The sequence below is a fragment of the Ictalurus furcatus genome, chromosome 11, assembly GCF_023375685.1.
Source record: "Ictalurus furcatus strain D&B chromosome 11, Billie_1.0, whole genome shotgun sequence".
Classification (NCBI taxonomy): domain Eukaryota; kingdom Metazoa; phylum Chordata; class Actinopteri; order Siluriformes; family Ictaluridae; genus Ictalurus; species Ictalurus furcatus.
In genome coordinates, this window is record NC_071265.1 from 20,903,984 (window position 1) to 20,920,863 (window position 16,880).

General features: G+C 37.2%; 1 protein-coding gene across 1 annotated transcript in view; it reads right to left on the reverse strand.

Annotated features, from left to right (window-relative positions):
- Window positions 1-16,880, reverse strand: part of grm4 (glutamate receptor, metabotropic 4) — a 129,712-nt gene that overhangs the window by 25,220 nt on the left and 87,612 nt on the right. The window contains exons 3-5 of the mRNA XM_053635952.1: window positions 6,006-6,141; window positions 5,288-5,442; window positions 4,249-4,389 (exon numbers count right to left, since the gene is read on the reverse strand). Of these exons, the coding sequence (XP_053491927.1) occupies window positions 4,249-4,389; window positions 5,288-5,442; window positions 6,006-6,141 (432 nt within the window). The remainder of the gene's footprint in view (window positions 1-4,248; window positions 4,390-5,287; window positions 5,443-6,005; window positions 6,142-16,880) is intronic.

Consider the following 16,880-nt stretch of genomic DNA (forward strand, 5'->3'; position numbering starts at 1 on the left):
AGCCCATGAATCTTTTAAGGCCCAAATTGAAGAAGCAGTAATTGTTTGCCATGAGCATTACTGCTGAAGACAAAAAAAAAAAAAAAAAAACTGTCATCATTTGACTGGGTTAAGACTAGCAGGGTGGCTACTGCTCCAAGAAAAGAAAAAAAATTAATCTCATAGAAGGAGGACAACTGGCAAACACATCTCCTCCTCTACACACATGCTTTCTCTTTACTCTTCTTTTGTATTTACTCTACAGACTCCCACCCACCCATACAGTTACACACATTTTCCATCACCATGTACCCAGTTTGTCACACTATTACACACGCACACACACAGAGAGAGAGAGAGAGAGAGAGAGAGAGAGAGAGAGAGAGAGAGACTCCTCATCCTCCAATCAAAACATGCCCACACATATTCAGCTGGCTCACACTGCTTTTAGAGAAAACCATTTGGATTAGCTGAGGTATGCTTTTTTTTTAGTGTTTACACATCATTTTCTGTGATTTCCCTCTTTATGCACATTGTCTGTACGTATGTTACTGCTTCTATGATAAAATATTTGTGAGGAGTCACACTCTGCATATAAAATTCCATTAGGTTTTAACACGAGAATTCTAATCAAAACATATTGCAGCAACTATAATGTATAATTAATACACAATGCCATCAAGAGCATGTATTTTGTTTTGAGCCTCAAATCACAAAATCCTATCAGCTTGTCCTTTTGGGTCTGAGGCAAAACACACACACACACACACACACACAGCTTGAGGGTATGTGTCCAAGAGCCAGACAGAAGTACTTTTATATTCAGCAGGTCTATTTGAGTCCTATACTGAAACGTGTGTTGTGAATCATGGGGCTTATAAACATATAAGATGAATGTATATATTCACATATAGACAAAAAAGTGTGTTAAAATTGTCTCCATATGAATCCATGAGAATCTTGTGCAATAATCAAGTTTTCTGCGCGTCTAAAGCTGACCTTCAATGCAACCCACTCAGATGCTTCTTTGCTTTAATCGTGTAAGTGAAAGGTATCAGCTCCACCCTACTGTTCTTTCACATTACAATCAATACTGCAACCGTCATGCATTTCTTATAGATAAAAGAATGGTTCCTGCCCTTTGATCAAATCAATTTCACAAAATCCTTTAGACACCATCTATCCCTTGCTCACATCTGGCTTAGTCAGAGAGACTTAGCAGAGTGCTGCAAAGGCATTTTAACTTGCTCTTGCATCACCAGAGATTTTGAATTTGACAGTGCAGATGCTAAGCCTTATTAAGAGTGACAATGACTGCAACAAAATCATTTGGAATATGACAAGACCCTCTTGTGTATTGCTAATAAAGCCCCCATAATCTGCTGTGTACCAAAACAATATGAAATAGCCCTTTTTTTCTCATGGCTTCCCAAGAGAATTTGTCTTGAAAGACAGTGTGGTGTGCACTGCTGTTCTCTCCTTCCTTTTGTATAAAGGAGACCAAACTAGAGGCCAGGAACAGTACTCAGTAATCTGCTGCTGATTGACTAATATCATCTGCTAAAGAGCCAGTCATCGCACAATGGATAGTTTCAATTGCTGATTGAAAAAAAAGTAGTTTCCTGTATAACCAATCCAGATGACCAAAAATATGATTCAATGATTCAATCCATTTGATGACTGAAATTATGTTCATTGTGGAAGTACATATATCAACTGAAAACTCACAGACCAATCTGGTCTCTTCATGTTTGTTTGTTCCTGCTAAAAAGTGGACGCAATGCTGATGGTGTGAACAGAGAGACAGACAGAGAAAGACAGACAGACAGAGAGGGGGGGGGGGCTCTGAAAGCAGAGATATGCAGCCCTTTAATCCTCCAGTAACCACAGGGCTTTTGGGAGGGCTGGGTAATCACTGCATTGATTGTTGTTCTTTGCCATCTAACACCAGTGAATGTGAGGAAGATTACACATTACACATTTAGAAAAGGGGGTTCTTTGAAGGTTCTTTAAGAGTTCATTGGATAACTAAGGGTTCTTGGCTTCCACATAGATTTCTACTTTGAACCCATTCTGATAGGGAAAACACTCTATTACAAAGTTCTACTTTTACAAATTCTCTCTGAGAGAAAACCAACGAACCTAAGAGTGAAGAAACATACTATATGCACAATTATTTGTTCCTTCATTTCCTGTACAGAAAGCTACAATAAATTGAACGTTTGACTCAAAATATCTGGGTACATACAGTATCTGTTCCTTCAGCAGCATGCATCTTCTCTGGCTATATTCTGGTTCATGTGCAATTTATAGCTGATAGGCTAGAATTCATGTTTTATGAATAAATTTTTTTTTTATCCTTGGTTCAGTCATTCAGCATTACATATTGTACATCTGACATCATCATTAGTCATCAACGATGTCAGTGGGAATTTGGGTCGATCTGTGGGTGCACACTGACTCATGCATGTGTAAGTTTGCTGGTATCAGCACAGCAATGTGAAAGAGGCCAACTAGAGAAAAATTAGTGTACTTATGAATGTGTGCGAAATGAAACATTCATAAGATGACATTTAGTGAACTGTGACGCTATGGTCAGATGCGTCATCTTGAAAGCAGTCAGCTATAAAAATCTACTTGACTGCAAAGCCAGAGCTTGACATCCCTCCTGCCCTATTCACTGCCGCAGTGCACATGCTGTGTGAATAGCATCCTCCAGCAAATATACCTCTAGAAAGCCCTGCATCCTTCTCATAAGGACAGAACACACACACACTGATTGGCCAGAGCCAGAGGTGTGTTGCTATGAGACAGCTGCACTGGGTATCCAAAGGGTCAAGTGCTGACTGCGGATGGACACTGTGGTAGAATGCACATTGTTGATGGCACTCCCTCAGGAGATGAATCAATTACAGGTCATAAGCTCTTCTCCAGTAGATTTGACTGGTTTTATGAAGGCAGTGCAGGGAAAATGATGCTTAACCCAGGAGTTTTGTGGGAAACAGCTTTGTGGTTTATGACTTACCAGATTCAGGTGGAAATAAATACAAGCACAGAGTTTTTAATAATAAACACAAACATCAGGAAACACTGAAGCTGATCATGTAAACTGCAAAAGGACTAAAGAGAAAATGGAAGTTCAATAAATGAGACAATGTGTTAATAAATGTAATTATTATTAGGTAAAGTCTCTCATGTCACAAGTAGAGGATGTAGATGGGATTAATACAGCTAATGATGCTATTATAACCAATTACTAATAGGGTTTAATGAAAAAGTGACTGTGTACAAAATAAGGTGAAATTATGTTCCTGTGCTCCATTTTTCTTCTGGTCAACTGTGGCTTCTATAACATTTGGAATTGATAATATCACACAAGTCCTTTAAAACATATTGATGTGATGTGGTAGATGTTAGAAAAACTAATGTATATGTTCCTGATGCAAGCGCTATGATGAAGGTTGCCAGATAATCTCAACAACGGCAGCCCAGTTGACAAGCAGTCAAGAAAAAAAAAACCCAGAGTTTCCCTAAATAGATGTTTCACCACAATCCTAAAATGGTCTTGCATTATTACCCATTTTGACATAAATAAAACAATATCTCTGCTAATGAATAAAAAATATACATGCTGCCTTTTTAAAAGTAGGCCAGTTCTGCAAGAAAACCACTGCCTATAAAGCTCAGAGCAATATGCATGGTGAAAATTTACATCTGGTTTTAGTAGGCAGACCAAATTATGTGCAAAACTGTAAGTTTAATTGCCATGGGGTTCGTTCATCAAATGAAATATGTAGCACTTCTCAGTATTTCTGAGTATTTCTCAGCCCCCTTTTTTTGAGCTGACATCCCACTTTTTGCATTATCCCTTAAATGCATACAGTATGTATGAGGGAGAGAAGTGCACTTTGCATGTTGTGTTAAATGTTGTGTTAAATTGCAAATTTAAGTTCATCCGCCAGCTTCAGACATACATGCTAGGGTTTTTTTTGCACAAAAAAAAAAAAAAATAAAAAAAATAAAAAAACAGACATAAACAGCGTACATCTAGCCCTGAGTGTTTCTGAATGGATTTAAAACCATGCGTATATTTTCATTCTCTCTCCTTCCTCTCCATTACCCTCATTCTCCCCCCCCACACACACACACTGTTCTTCTCACACTCTCTCCCACCTTCTTTCTCCTTCTTCCCCTATCTCTTGTTCCTTACTTTTATGAAGCTTTGGGAAAGAGTATTTTGTCAGTGGTGAAGAAGCCAGGATTTCTTACTTGTACATTTCTTTATGCCCGATCCTTTCTTCAAGGCATGCCGATTGAGCTTGCAGTTGAAATTATTCTCCCAGAACTCAGCAAACCAGATGTTCCTCCTGTTATTTTCTAGTGTCCGGCTGATGAAATAACGATCAAACCCTGAGAGCAGATCGATAAAATAAGTGTTACTTTAATGTGGTCTGTCAAAATCTAATTAAAGGGCACAGCTCTGCTCTTTAGAGGACAGAGAATATCACAATCTGATGTCTTCAACAACATGCTCAATTAAGCTATATTTAGACATAAATAATTGGAAAATGAAATAGAAAATAGAAAATACTATCTACTATTAGTATGAGATTTCAAATGCAAATACTTATACTATGCTAATATTTGTGCGTTTTATTTAATATGATGTGTTTTCATTGACATTTTGAGGATATTTGAATGTTTTATTGGACATTCTTATCAGAAAATAGAGCACAAAGCTTAATTAAGCTTAATGCATGAAAATACCTAAGAAATGCTTTTTCCCAGATTTTAAAGTTTAACTGCATAAACATTCTGACATATAATTTAATATACAGGGTGTCCCAAAAGTCTCCATACTGTACATAGGAGAAATTAACAATTTTAGCAAAATGCCTTACAACATTTTTCAAATTTACAGTAGTTTAAATTATACATACTATTTTTCAGATAGTGTTTAAGAATGCCTCTGACAAAAGAAGAACAAATAGAAATCATTATCATGGCTGGATCAGGAAGATGTCGCACGGTTGCGATGGACTTTAAAAGGAAACAAGGCAAGCACATCACATAACACTGTTGCCAAACTTATTAACAAATAAAAAAATCTGGAAGTGTTGCGGACCGACCGAGAAGTGGTCGTCCACGAACATCCACTGACGAAGGCACAACCGACGTGGTGCTAGCAGACATAGTCCCCTATGTATGGAGACTTTTGGGACAGTCTGCAGTTACATAAAACAATGCACTGAAAGGTATTTCACATATAAAACCTATGCCCATTTATTATTTCTTTGAGCTTCCTTACCTTTAATGGACTGGCGCTTAGGTAGGATAGTCACTGCACCCTCAGCCATCTCCTCTTGGTGAAGCACAGGAGAAATTTTAGAACCCCAGCTATCTGATCCTACCCACAAAAGGTGACCAGTCAAATTGGCTTTCTTTGCTGCCTGCAGCAGCCTCCTTTAAAGAGAACAGAATAAAAGATACTGTAAGCCTTGACTTACCAGTTCCCTCAAAAGCCAGTCACGTCAATTGTACTTTACAGTCTTTGTCAAAAAGGAACATATTATCAAGCCTGTTAAAGGCTTTATTTAGAATAATTGCAAATCGATCCATAATTGCCGGTTCTGTATTGACCATGCTTAACAATGAACTATATGCTGCGGGATGCACAATCAGGCAGATATTTCAAGATGGTAAATTTAGTCAGGCTTCTAAATGCCCTTTCTTTCAAAAACAAAACAAGCAGTAAAGGCTCATGACATAGCTCACACTTCAGACACAGGCAATCCAAAAATCCATCCCATGAAAGAATTGCTAAAATGTGTATTATGGCTAGATTTACCGCACCAAGAGTCTGTATTTAGTACACAGAAACTTACAGGTCAGTAGTTACATTGGAATTAGGTGAAGGCATTTATTCATACTCTGTTTAATTCCAATCAGTAAATCAACATAAAGAACCTTCGGTACTGTAAATAACCTTAACTAATGATGAAGAAAGCAATGTTATTAGGACTCACCTTATATCATCCTCATTTGCAAAAATAATGACTACTCTGGCATTTGGGTTTTCTACCAAGCGATGAATAATCTTCTCAAATTCTCCTGTTTTGGGTTCACGAGGGATCTTAACTGACTGGGAGATGCAGACACTCCCTGTGAAAAGATAAGATGAAACATCAAGAAAGAAAATTACATAAAAGACATCTTTCAAGTGTCCTATGCTTTGAGCTGATCTTCACTAAACACTTTGCCAAATGTCTTATATTAAAGACACATTTTACTTCACTTAAAAAAAGGTGAAGTAACTTAACAATTCAATCATCTGAAAATTCTGTCATGTCAACAAAGAAGGTGTAAAGAAGTTTCAGGTCTTATTTCCCCTATCGGGCCTTGGATTTTTGTTATCACTCCACGGTGCATCACATTCAGCTTTCAGTTGCTTTTATACAGTAAATTGGAAAACTGATTAGTATAAAGATAGTATGCATCATGTCCATGTTGTACATTAAGCTGAACAACTAGTACTCCCAGAGATCTTATGCTATATCTAAACCTTGATTGCTCTGCTTGGAAACCTCAATTTAATAATACATTGCTCCAGTGGGCTCCTTAATTGTAACTCTTTCTAGGTGTGTTTTCATAATCTTTTATACCACTCTGTGAGCTATCCTGTATTGTAATGGATCAAGACTAAAATATTTTGTCAAAAAAAGGAGAAGAAACATTACGCTATTTTCAACTTACCCCATATGTTGATCATGCAAGATATGTTAATGCCTGATGTTCAATTGTTAAATTTATAAGTAGGCTAAGAAGCTAATGTAGCAATCAAATAAGGGAAATCTGTCTCACTCAAAATCTTTTCTTTTTTTTCTTAAAACCATACCCCCAGACATTCCTTAAAACAAACCTCATGTAGTTTAAGACATTTTCCAAGTAGGAAATACAAGTTCAAAAGTATGTCACTATTTGTGTAGGGAAGGTTCCTCATTTTCAGAGTTGTGTTACACAGCTGCCTTGACTTGACTTGAGATGGGGGTTTTCAATAGTGTCTTGACCACTGACTTTAAACATACAGTAGGCTCTTGCTTTTAACACGCCCCCCCCCCCCCCCCCCCCCCGAAAAAAAATCTAAATCTTTTTATATATATATATATATATATATATATATATATATATATATATATATAATATAGATAGATAGATAGATGTATAGATATATAGATATAAATTAATGAGGCAGGCATTTTGGACTACCAGAATCAGCTACTTCTTCAGAGCAATTTATCACTCTGCTGAAGAAATGACAAGAGGTGGTGTCTCATAGCAAGTCTGACTTACTTACTATAATAATAATTTGCTACTTTTTTTTTTTTTTTACATTAGTGACAATATGCCGCTATGTTTTAATTCAGAATTGTAATTGAAAATTGTATTCTGATAATATTGCAATTCAACTTGGAACTCCATCCATCCATCTATTTTCTGTACCTCTTATCTTACACAGGGTCGCAGGGAGCCTGGAGCCTTTCACAGGTGGGGGGAAGTGTGCTGCCATAGGGGCATCAGGGACTATATATACACTTACATTTACAAGTACAAAATTGTTTATCTAAAGCGGAGATTCTGTAGCTTAATGATGCCAAGCAAATGAATGCAGATTTGGACTTTTATTGTAAATGTTTTTGAGTGAGATAGATGTATGCTAGTCCAGTGTAAAACTAAAGAAGCAAAAATGGGACCTCAAACATGTCTCGGCTGATCGAGTACTGTACATTAGTAAAAATGTGTGTAAGTTGGATTTTTTTTCCCCCACCATTGACTTAAAAAATGAGTTTCAGACTCATTTGCCTTTTTCCTAAGCAACCTACCACTGTCAAATCTACATCCTGGTGTGGCCCTCAATTAATCTTTTGCACACTGAACAGTGAGCTTTTATTATGAACACACTACTTATTATGAGATATTCTTAGTTTAGCACTTTTCCCCAAGTCTCTTTCATGTCCCCAATCTTTTGCAGCTCTTGACAGCTTTATGATGATTTATTTGTTCCCACTGTAAAAAGTCGGTAAGGGTTTGTTGAGAAAAGACCACTGCACAATTTTATAAGCAAAAAAAGATTCCTTAAAAAAGGGCCCCATAAGAGACAGGATTCTTAAAGCCATATGCAGGACTATCTATATATTCCAGTGTACCTTTTAGGGCTTTTATGATGACTGATGAACTGTAGTTAAGAGACGTTGTCTCCACAGGGTAATGAGTGAAGGGAACATTTATAGAGACAAAGCTAAACTGTGAAGGAAAGTCAAGCTGTGACTCATCACACCACTGTTTATTTTAGTTCAGTTATAATATATGAGCTACCAAATATGAAGTGTCAGTGTATTTTCTGTATAGTGCACAAAATTGCATCAACAGAAGCAAGCACTCACTTCTGTTGATGCAATTTTGCACAGTATACAGAAAATTCACTATCAACTCTCACTTTCTGCTATTTTCACCTCTTCCGTCCTGTTCACTTCATATTTAATTTCTGTGCAGCAATTTCCTGTTGTCTTAACCAAGTATGCAAAGGACCAAGAACATGTAAAGAGTGAAGATTTTAAACTGCTTTAATGCACAGAATATGTGAGACAAAGAACTGATATAGTGAAACATTACACAGGCAATGGGCCTGCTGAAAAGATTGCACAGCACTGACGCAAATCCCCTGTGTTACGAAATGGGAGCGGAGGCAGAAGCAGGTGCAGATCAACTTCTTTATTTTCGAACAGGAATCAATAAACAAGGAAACGCAGTCTAGACGGGAACAGATAATCAAGGTTTAAACAAGACTGCTTAGCATACTAAACGTATTCACCACTACATTCATTCATTCACTTACTCATTTAATACTGCACGAAGTGCACCGCAACACGAGGGGTTTAAGTAACCAACATAATCACACTTAAGTACAGACAGCTGGAACCAATAATGTGACACCCTCGAACATAAACCTATACCTGAACAGGAAGAGAACAAAACCAAAACAAAGGCATGTGTCCATATTAAACAGTCCTCTTTACGTAATCTCGTGCACGCACATGCTCTGCAGCAGTCTTTGCACTTTGACGCCACAGCGCCATCTGCCGGCGGGAGCGTAACACCCTGTTACCTCTATAATGATGGTCATACAGATATCTTTCGACTATCCATTTTTTCCACTTTCTTGCCTCAGCTTTGTAAAAATAAATCTCATTTAACAAGCAGTCAGATCTGAACAGCAGCTGTGTGAAATTCTGAGTGCACCAAATACTACTGGGATATAAGGTAAATAAATTAATTAATAATAAAAAAGGACTCTCTCTCTAGTCTTTCCCAGCAGTAGCCTACAGCTAGGAATGGACAGTCGGCTTCAATACGGCCCTTTCCAGGAAGGTCCATTATATTAATGACTTAATGGGCCATAGACTGTCAATTGCATTCAGGGGATTCAGAGAATAAGACGGTAAGGGAATATTGTTATTGAAGCTTAGGTCAGCATATATTTAATTATCAAATAAACAAATATGGCACATAATGAGAATAAACCCATAATGAGAACAAACATTTGTCTTAATGGGAAGGTTAAATTAAATTATTGAAATGGGAGTTATGTCTACAAGCTACTCTTTATCTTAAAAATGTCCACCAATTTGGGAATGTTGTGTAATACTACAAATCAAGTGTAAATTCATTTCAGAGCCTATAGATCTACTACAGATTTATTGTGATTTTGAAGGTCAGTAGCAGTACTTCTTTTCTACAAATTTTCAGGTGTACAGTACATTCATCTTCAATAATCATTGTCAGGGTCATCGTGAATCCGTAGCCTATCCCAGAAACACTGTGCGAAGCAGGAATACAGTACACCTTCAATGGGATGAATCACAGGACACCATGCTCACACACATTCACACACTCATTCACATCTAGGCGCAATTTAGACTTTCCAATCCACCTACTGTGTTTTTTTGAAAGGGAGGAAGAAACCCACATGGATACAAGGAGAACATGCGAAACTCCACACAGAGAGTAACCTGATCTCAGGATCGAAACTGAAGCTGTGAGGTGGCAGCAGGCCGACTACATTAGTCCAGGATATTTTTCAAATTAAAGTAAGAAAATCCAAGCATCCCAGGCTGGGAATTGCATAGATGTAAGAGAATCACATGAACTTTTCTGGTGGTGATGTCTGTACTCTTGGTGTGTTCTGCTTGTTTTGTTACAACTGAGTTGTGAAGGTTTGCTGTGTGTTGACAGTAATTAATTACACCCTATAACTAAGTTATATTATGTTAAATAAGTGTGATAACATTTTCTATTTCCTTTTTTTTGCTTTTTGTTATTTTTTTCCCCTTCACTTGCTACCAAAATGCCAAGAGCTAAGTCAACATGACACAATGTCAGAACTTTATCATACATGGCTCATTTGCATTTGCAACTGAAAAGTATTTTGTGTGACTGTGAAAAAATATATAGGCGCACCGGTGCGAGTGACCGGTTCAGAATTGTATAATACAATCGGAATAAAAACTGCAACTCCAAAATGCATCTAGCTACACCGTGCAACAGTTACTTTCGCACTAGTTTTCATCACCCAAACAAGTGTGCAAATACTGCAAAGAAGCCATTATGATGACAAGAGTAACAGTGTACATCATCTGCTTCTCTCAACTCGCCAATCTCACAAACCGCAATCTTTTATTGATCACGCAAAATGACCTGAACCTGCGACTGTGACATGCTCGTGTAGCCACAGCAGCATCGGGGCAAGTAAATTAATAATACTGCTAACGTTACAAGGTTGGGTGTAATTCAAACTTCTTTATTAAATAATTCCTCACCAATCATAAATAAAGAGTAGCAACTCTTCAGTCTGCAAACATACAGTACGCTGCCGCTCTCCCTTCACCAACTCTAATAGACAGCGCATTCACTCCAGTTTTCATGTTTTGATTTAATCCCACAAAAAACACAATATTATCAGCAGACATGACAACACTGTACTGGGGGAACCGATCTAAAACTGATAAACAAACAAACAAAAAAAACTAATAAAATGTAAAAACAGAAAATGTGCTTAGTTATAAATAAATCATTTAATATAAAAAATAGATGTTATAATAAATTCATAAAATATAAATAAAATGATAAATGAAATAATGTTTCAAAATTACTATGGGTTGCATTTAATATCAATTTGACATTAAGCTTAGTAGGCTATTTCCTTAGAAGGCTATTAGCCTTCTATTTCCTAATATGGATAATTTTTGTGTTAGTCTACTTTTAATTAGGACTCTTTATTGCTTAAGATACTAACCAACAGTATTTGTCATTGCTATTATTTTAATTCAATTAACAGTGACCATGAGCAGAGAGATTACATTTACATTACATTTATGATAGATCTCCTGATTAAAGCTTAAACAAAAAAAAAAGTTTGGTATCTGGATTGGTATCGGTCGATCAAGATGACAAGAAATCGGTATCAGCTGTAAAAATCCTGATCGGAGCATCAGTAATGAACACTATTAAACTAAAGCGTTTTGCATCTGGCAGGTAAATGAACTCACCCAATCACATCCTATATGAGATTATTCAGATTTATACACAATATAATCAGAGCAGTTCGAGAATTCGCTCCAGCCCAGAACCATGACAGTGGAAATAATAGTGTAGCTTTAAATATATTTAAGAGGAGTAGATTTCAATGACTGAACATGGAGGTTTTTTGTATTTGTTTACAAGGTGGAACAGGTTAACGGTTGTTGTTTTTTGCATACAGTCTGTAAAATTAACTGAAAATATTACATTTAGTTTATCATAAGGTAAATTAATTTGTCATGGCTCACACAATGTTCCTAAATTCTGTCATAATTGACAAGCTCAAGTTTTCTCATGCCTACTTGTGCATTATATTGTGCATTAACATTTCCATCTATTTAAAAAAAAAACAACAACTAAACTTTAACCATGCTCCTAAATTTTTGTAATTAGAAAATTGTTAATTTTTAGAAATTTGTAATTTTTAAAATTGTTAGAAATTGTTACTGTAGAGCCCTGTCATAGATTTGTGCAGTGTCAATTAGCCTTTCCAGGCACAGTGAGAGCAAAATTGAAGAAACTCACAATGCATCTGTGACTTCAGCAAAGATTCAAAGTTTCAGCAAAAACATGTTCAATAATATTTAGAGTCAATGCCCTTTAATGAATTTCCCTTAACACATGACTTTCACTTGAGGCCAGAGAACAGATATATTACAGATTTGGAAATGTATGGAATAATATGTTTGTTTGTTGTCTTTGCCAAAGCAACAGCACAGAGCCAGATTTTTTTGTGTGGCTCAAAAACAGATTTCCTGAAGTCACTATAGAACAAAAGACAACACTGTCAGTTTCTCAAGATATCCAACTGACTCAAACACCTTGAAGAACACACACTTTTCACAAAGTCACCTAGCGTCAAAACACTCTTAGTTCCTTATGAGTAACTCATGAATGAATTTTTCGTTGCCAAAATTGAATTAAGAATAAACAATAAATTATGCATTTTTCTCAGCTCCTCTACATTTAATTAGTACTATTAGGGTTGCAATTTGGAACAGATTTAATCCTATTTGACCAAGCAATACCTACCGCATAACAAATTTTCCAAATATTTATTAAGTGTGTACAAAAGTTTTCATAATACTGTACAACTAGATTTAAATGGCCTTTGCTCTTTAAAAACTAAAATAGCATTCTGAACTCTCACTGCCTACAGATGAATAACCTCAGACTTGATTAAATATAACAAGGTCTCTAAGGCTTTGATTAGGAACTCTGTGTGGAATCGATTACTGTGGGCAAATTTCAGCTTCATGTATTGTATATAGAGTATAGAATGAACTGTTTTTGTAGCCTGTTACTAAGGCCTGCTGCGTCTCTAAATTACTCAGTCAGTGGTGACCCATGTAGACTCCATAGTAGCACTGGCCAACAGCCTCCCCCTGTGCAGCATGTTGGTGGCAGTCAACCCTCAAAAGTCATCCAATTTAATCCATTGTTTGAAAAATCGAGTCTTCAAGGTCCCTCAGCAGTAGGCACATTATAAATTTCGCCCATTACTGCAACCCTAAAGAAACTGAAAGTATTGAACACGATTGTGGTTCAGTCAACAGAGCAATAGACAGCAGAATACTATGAGATCCACATCCAACTATTTAACTATCTGTGCTTTTTACTTAAAGGGAACCCCGACCATGAAGACTTGTATGGCTTATTAGATTAACACTGACATCTGCTATATAAATCCGCTATACAAAAACACACTAGATGTCAATAAAAAAAAAATCCTTGCACTTGTAGGCTGCCATTGCTGTTTATGATGCAATGCATTCTGGGTAGTGATGTCAAATGGTTACAACGGTCTTCATTCTCCAGCGACCCTACAGAGATCTAAACATGTCATCAGCCTTTTCAGTTTGAACCCGAGCGTAACATAAGTGAGGAGTCTAATATAGAAGACATTACTCAAAATGTACATCAAAATGAAGATGATCAGAGAGGTGAGGAGGCGAGAGTGGAACAAAATCAATTGTGTCTGTGTAGCAACTGCACGTCTATGCCAACTGAGAGCGTTTGTTGTTCAAGGTAAGCATATAGATTAAACTCTTGTTTTATGATGAAACGTATTCTAATATCAATTATTTTTGAGATTATCAGCCATCTCGCTGTTGCATACTTAATCCTGTTAAAATTCCGCCAGTCCGCCAGCATGCTGTCGCCATGTTCTGAACAAATCTATGCTATCTACAGAGCTTCTATGTGTACAAAGGTACTCACATCTTTGGAAAGCTAAGATTCTTGTGATACAATTGATATAAACCATTTTGAGATACAATCACAGCAGCAGCTACAATCAATGTCTCTGTCTGACCACCGATATACAAACAAACACTTATGAAATGGAGGCAACCCACCTCATATGAAGCCTCAAAGTAATCCGCTGATCCATAACATCCTGACAAAAATTTACACTGGCAAAGGTCCAAATAATCCAATTATGTAAAAATATTTAGTCCACCTTTCAAAAAAGACCAAAACAATGCATGTACTCCAAATGGTTCAAGAACAACTTTAATTTAACTTTGGGTATGCCTTGGCTAGGCATTTTAGGCTAATTTTACAGGAGATTTACGTTATGAGAATATACAGAAAAAATGCACTAACAAGATTCTTACAGGTTTAAATATATTTACAGATATCCCCTGTATCACAGCACACAAGAACTAGAAAATTACAGTAAAAAGCAGAACAGTGTGGCATTCTTTTCCTGCTGCAGGGGCTAGTAGCTAATTCTACTGAGTGCTCAAGTGCAACCATTTTATGTATTCAACTCAGAGTGCATTGCACATGTCACATAATGGCAGCCTCCATAGGTTAAAATATGTATTAAATATTGAGGATTTTTAAAGTAATGAACATATTTCATGTGTTTCTAAAAACGTATTTTAGCAGGAGAGGGCAATTATTGCGTGTTAAGGCCTACAAGCCTTCATAGTCGGGGTTCCTTTTAAATATTTAAATTTGATAAAACTTTGGAAATCATTGGTACATTATTTGAATACATGGCTTAGTACAAACAAATACTGTAATACAAGATGATACTGTATCTTCTGCTATACATTATCCAATTTGTTATGAGTAATGTCTTCATATGAGATTTCATATTAAGGCTTGCATGACTATTCATTTTTATCAGTTGACTAGTAATTAAAATAATAAATAAATAAATAAATAAATAAATACTAGTCAGCTAGTCATCTTTTCACTGGTTTAAGGAAGAACTGGCTCAGGAAATTGCCATTTTTAGAATATTTTATTAGTGGAGCAAACAAAAGAAAAAACAACATGTCAATCCACACTAAAATTAACAGCCATAGACAGGCCATACATTACTTTTTACTTTTTGTTATACTTTTTTTAACTGCACTATTAACAACAAATATAAATCAGTGCAACAAATGTGCAAAATAGCATATTTCATTATTTATGGACACACCAATTCTACTTTTCCCCATTTCCCCAAACCAACCCCACCCTTCCATTTGGTCACCTGTCAATTTCCATGTACTAGCCAGCTATCCCCTGGTAAATGGTCTGCACTTATATAGCGCTTTTATCCAAACACCGTGTCTCTTTCACCCATTCACACACAAACACTCACACACCAATGGTAGCAGAGCTGCCATGCAAGGCACTAACTTGCCATCGGGAGCAACTTGGGGTTCAGTGTCTTGCCCAAGGACACTTCAGTATGTGGAGTCATGTGGGTTGGGAATCGAACCGCCAACCCTATGATTAGTGGAAAACCCGCTCTACCATCTGAGCCACAGCCGCCCAGATTATCAGATGGTTAATGGTTGATTATCCGATGACAATCAACCAGGGAGGATGAGTGCTTAACACATATTACCTCCAACACATTGTCTGCTAAGCATATCTTTTCAAACAGCTGCTCATAATGCATCACAGGGCAGGCTAGTATCTTGCTGATTGACAGTGGCAAGAGTTCTGGCATCCCTCCCACCAAGAGAGCATGGTAAATTTTGCTCCCTTGGCTCCCGGCCATGGATGGCTGTGTCATTGTTGGATTCAAACTTGCAAAAACTAGCAATAGGGTGGAACTGAGATTGCACAGCATCAAGCTCATGTTAGTCAACAAAGCCCTCCTTATAGCTCAGTGACCAGCTTCCTTCGATGGAGTTTGTTTTCGTGTTTACTTGTGGAAGATGTTTTCCCACCATGTTAAACTTTGACCTCAGTAGTGTGCTGGCATGCTCTGCTGCTCAGACTGTAATATAGCTGAATAAGATTGGGTAGTGCCACAATGCACATTTTTTATTTTAATACTATTTCCCTTTAAAAGACAATAAAAATAATTGCAAGAGGAATTATTTCAGGAGCAGGCAGGACTGGGAGTAAACGAACTGTCCCACATATGCCTCTTCACTTTATAAAATGTGATAAATTATAACACTCCATTAAAGAAAAATATTTTTTTACACTGGTGCATGGATTGGTATTACTATGCAAATAACAGATGTTGACACAGTTTATGGGTATTACACAGACATATGTTAAATGAGCCTCAAAATCCTCTTGAATACTCAAAAAGCTCTTTTGTGATTCTTTACTATGAAATATAAAAGAGTGCATATCTTGACAATATTGTTCACAACCTCTATGGATGGAAAACGTCTTGGTTATGCATGTAACCCTGTTCTCTGAGAAGGGAATGAGATGTTGCGTGAGCTACACACTGTGGGAGGTGCCCTCGTGTGCAACCAGTATTTGAAGTCTTTGTAAAATCATACCTATATATAGGTCTGCCATGGTCAGTTGACATGGCATTTCGCATGTTGCGTGACAATAAAACAGTAAACCTCGTTATCAGCTTCTCACTGTCTGAAGTGCAGACGCAATTTACAGGCATACCCCAGTATGACAAAGCTATGCAATGTCTCGTTCTCTTCTCAGGGAACAGGGGTACATGCGTAACCCAAACGTTCCTTTTCAAAGGGAACTCAACATTGCGTGAGCTTCACGCTGTGAGAATGAGTATACCCATGCCTTCATACTGAGGATATAGCCTGTCACATGGCTCCATCAATAGGGGTGTAGCTAGCTGAAATGTTGGCCACACAGACCCTAATTGTAGGAGTCAACCTTGATGAGAAACATTCCTGTAAGAACTCCAGGGCTGTAGCCACTGCGCAGTTTACTGGGTCTCACTGATGTTCCTAGCATTTAACATGGTCTCTAAAACCTTGGTTGAGAGACCAGAATCTATTAGCTGGTGCCCCTCAGGGGCCAGACTCACAGTTTCC